At 45.4% G+C, this 2,926-nt stretch overlaps 1 protein-coding gene across 1 annotated transcript; it reads right to left on the bottom strand.

Moving 5' to 3' along the window:
• Positions 1-875: 875 nt before the first annotated feature.
• Positions 876-2,228, bottom strand: PPTG_18467 (hypothetical protein; the record flags this gene model as incomplete). The annotated part of the gene is made up of 2 exons (XM_008916692.1): positions 1,078-2,228; positions 876-902 (listed from the first exon to the last, which is right to left on the bottom strand). Exons 1-2 carry the CDS (start codon positions 2,203-2,205, stop codon positions 876-878), a joined length of 1,155 nt encoding a protein of 384 aa, XP_008914940.1. The 5' UTR covers positions 2,206-2,228.
• Between the last annotated feature and the right edge of the window lie 698 nt (positions 2,229-2,926).

The raw sequence follows: 2,926 nt of genomic DNA, 5'->3' as shown, positions 1-2,926 counted from the left end.
CTTTTGAGAGTTGGTCGTTGAATCTGCAAACTCTACTATGTCGCAATAGTGTGTAGCTCTATTGGATGGTACCACTTAGGAAGCTTAGCACTGAAGGACTCGGGCGAATGAGGGCCGTCGACGTTCGACTTTGCAGTGTTGTACTTGTTGCGTTGTTGAAAAATTGAGAACTGATTGTTGTTTTAGCCACTACATCGTACTCCTATGGACTACTTGAGTGGCTAGATGTACAGTATGCATATGTAGCAGTCTTGTGGTCTCAGGCTCCTGCAGATCCAGTTGGTTGCTGTTTCAAACTGCAAGTTCAATAGGTTTTTCCACACGTTGAGGATTTTCGCGAGAATTGAAACCACAGATAGTGGCCGATGATGCCGATTTCCTTTGACCGGCTGATCTCGCGACAGTTGGCGGTGACGGAGGTCGCGATGCCATGAAATATTAGAGTCACATCATGCAACTCTAATAGTTGGGTGGATATCGGTGTGGCTACGATCGATGAAGCCGAGGACATGTTTCGTTAGGACAAGCCAAACAAGTGTAATATATGAATATCATAATTGTTATATTCTCGCACAATATGTGCTGCAAATGCTGCACACAGATCCAGCTGCCATTGCTTTCACCGACGCTAAGGATCATCCTAATGCAGGAGCGTTACTGCCGCTACTTGCCCTTCCAAATAAAAAGACCAGTGAACCAGCAAGCAGATTAGAGATAAATGGTAGGTAATCTTATCGTTGGCGCTCTTGTGGCTTATGGCGCAGACAAGGGCACTAACAACAAGATCCATCACGCATGACTTGGTTGAAATTGGAACTCCCAATGACGCGAATTTGTCCAATCACACAACATTACTTCAGCGTTACCACTTCAGACTACGGGATCTCGACACAAGTCCCTAACTGCAAAACCAGAACATAAACTGAAATCCGTGATTAGATACACCTTACACCCTTATAGCTTTCCCTCCGTATAGCCTGTATGATTGATAGACTGACATGTAGTCCATACATGCAACTAACACTTCGATATATCTGGATGTTCAATTCTTGGTCGATGTTGGATCGTAGTCATTACCGAATTCTTGTCCTCGTCGAGCGTCATGCGGAGAAACTTGTGAAATTCGCTGGTAACTGACGGTGCTGCATTCATGAGGACTGGGAATTGGCGAATACAAACTTCGGCTTGAGTTCCAGGTCCATCCGGCAGTGCTCGCACACTGCCCCATCCAGTAAGAGTTGAATGCATCCCACGAAAAATACCCTCACCTTCTGTGTACACTTTCCAGATACAGACAACTCGATCCTCTTCACAAAACTGACGAATAACACGCCGCTGAATCACAGAAACAGGTGTTCCACTTGCCAATGTCCGGACCAGGCGGTGTCTCATCGCAAATGTAGTGTTGGGATGACCAAGTCCGTCGTAAATCTGACGATCGCGCTGGTGTAGCTCAAATTCAAACGCTTTCCAGATCGCAGCAAGAGCTTTGTCCACAGTTAAAGGATGTGCAAATTTATGCAGTTTTTGATGGTACTCCAACTCGCCACTTTCGTTGCACCAGTGCGTTGTGTTTACCTCCCCCAAAGGCATAGTTGACAGACCCGTTCGATTCATTACATCGTCGAAACGGGCATAGCACGCGTCGATCTTTTGAAGAAGCGAAGTAAACAGAGGCAGATCCGACATCTCGAGCGGAGGCTCCATCGTGTCACTGGCTTTAGAGTCCTTCATGTTGATATGGAGCCTAGCAGGCTTTTGTCGAAGGTGGAGCAACCCGCGCAGGTTGTCAATATACGCCGCTTGAGTATTTGCCATCATCGTCAACCGCCTCTGCTCAGCCTCCGATCTCTGTCGCTCCTCACGCTGTACCAGAGCAATCTCCTTCCAAATGGAAAATTGGTGGCTTGAAGCAGAGTGTTTAACTTCTTTGCTGAGTTGCAGATTCTTGAGTTGCAGACTCAAAATATCGCTCATTCGTCGTAGGCTTTCGATTTCATCTTTGATACGTTGGCGCTGCTTGCGTCGTCGAAGTTTTTCCTTCTCGCGGTAGAGTTTTAATGCGTTGATAGCAGCTTCGCCGCTGATACCACCGCCTCGAGCATTCACGGGGGAGGCTGCTCCGCGTAGTTCGGGTATCTCTTGAATGTCGCTTTCTTCGACGTTGTCAGTTGAATACACCTCCAGGAACTGTGCCGTCGCCATAAAGAAGGCGGGATCGGTCAGTATTTCAGCTCTTGATTGCATGTTGCATGAATGAATTCTCGGTTAGCTGGCAGAACGGGAACTGTATGGAGCAGTGCTGTCAGACTGACAAAGCGAGCAAATGTAGTCACTGCGAGAAAGAGAACACTCTACAACGTTATTTACGTAATGAAGACGTGAGCACAATGCCCAGTGTACTAACTGACCGGAGATTCAGACAGTTATTAATAACACACTTGAAAATTTTCTGGCCGTGATTAGTTCCGTGCGTATTCATATGTGTCGCAGCTGACGTCAAGGTTGATTTGCTTTGAGATTTGTTTTTTTTTACATGTACATAGTATTGTGTGCTTTCAAAAAAAAGAAGAATACATTCCTGAGGATATGAAATAGAGAGATTGTATTAAATATAGTGCCTCGCAGGAGCGACGTCGACGTTTGTGATATGACCTCCAACGCCTGTTTTCCAGCTGTAGCATCTACCGAGTACGTTTGGTTAATATCAAGCTGGAGTCAATTCGTATTCACTATTAGGAAAAAGAAGTATGAATTCATCGACAAAATGATATCGTTATGCTGCTACTATTTAGTCACCTAACAACAGAACTAGGATTTGAACTAGGTGTCGAGTGAGATACACTACATGGCAGATTATCTCGAAATTCACATTTTATCGGCATCTCAGTTATCGATGTTGCTGTCCAAAGAACATGTTATACTT

This window comes from Phytophthora parasitica (genome assembly GCF_000247585.1).
Source record: "Phytophthora parasitica INRA-310 unplaced genomic scaffold supercont2.88, whole genome shotgun sequence".
In the NCBI taxonomy this organism is placed as follows: Eukaryota; Oomycota; class Peronosporomycetes; order Peronosporales; family Peronosporaceae; genus Phytophthora; species Phytophthora nicotianae.
Note: the sequence above shows the minus strand (reverse complement) of the source record. Positions and strands in the feature narration are given on the sequence as shown.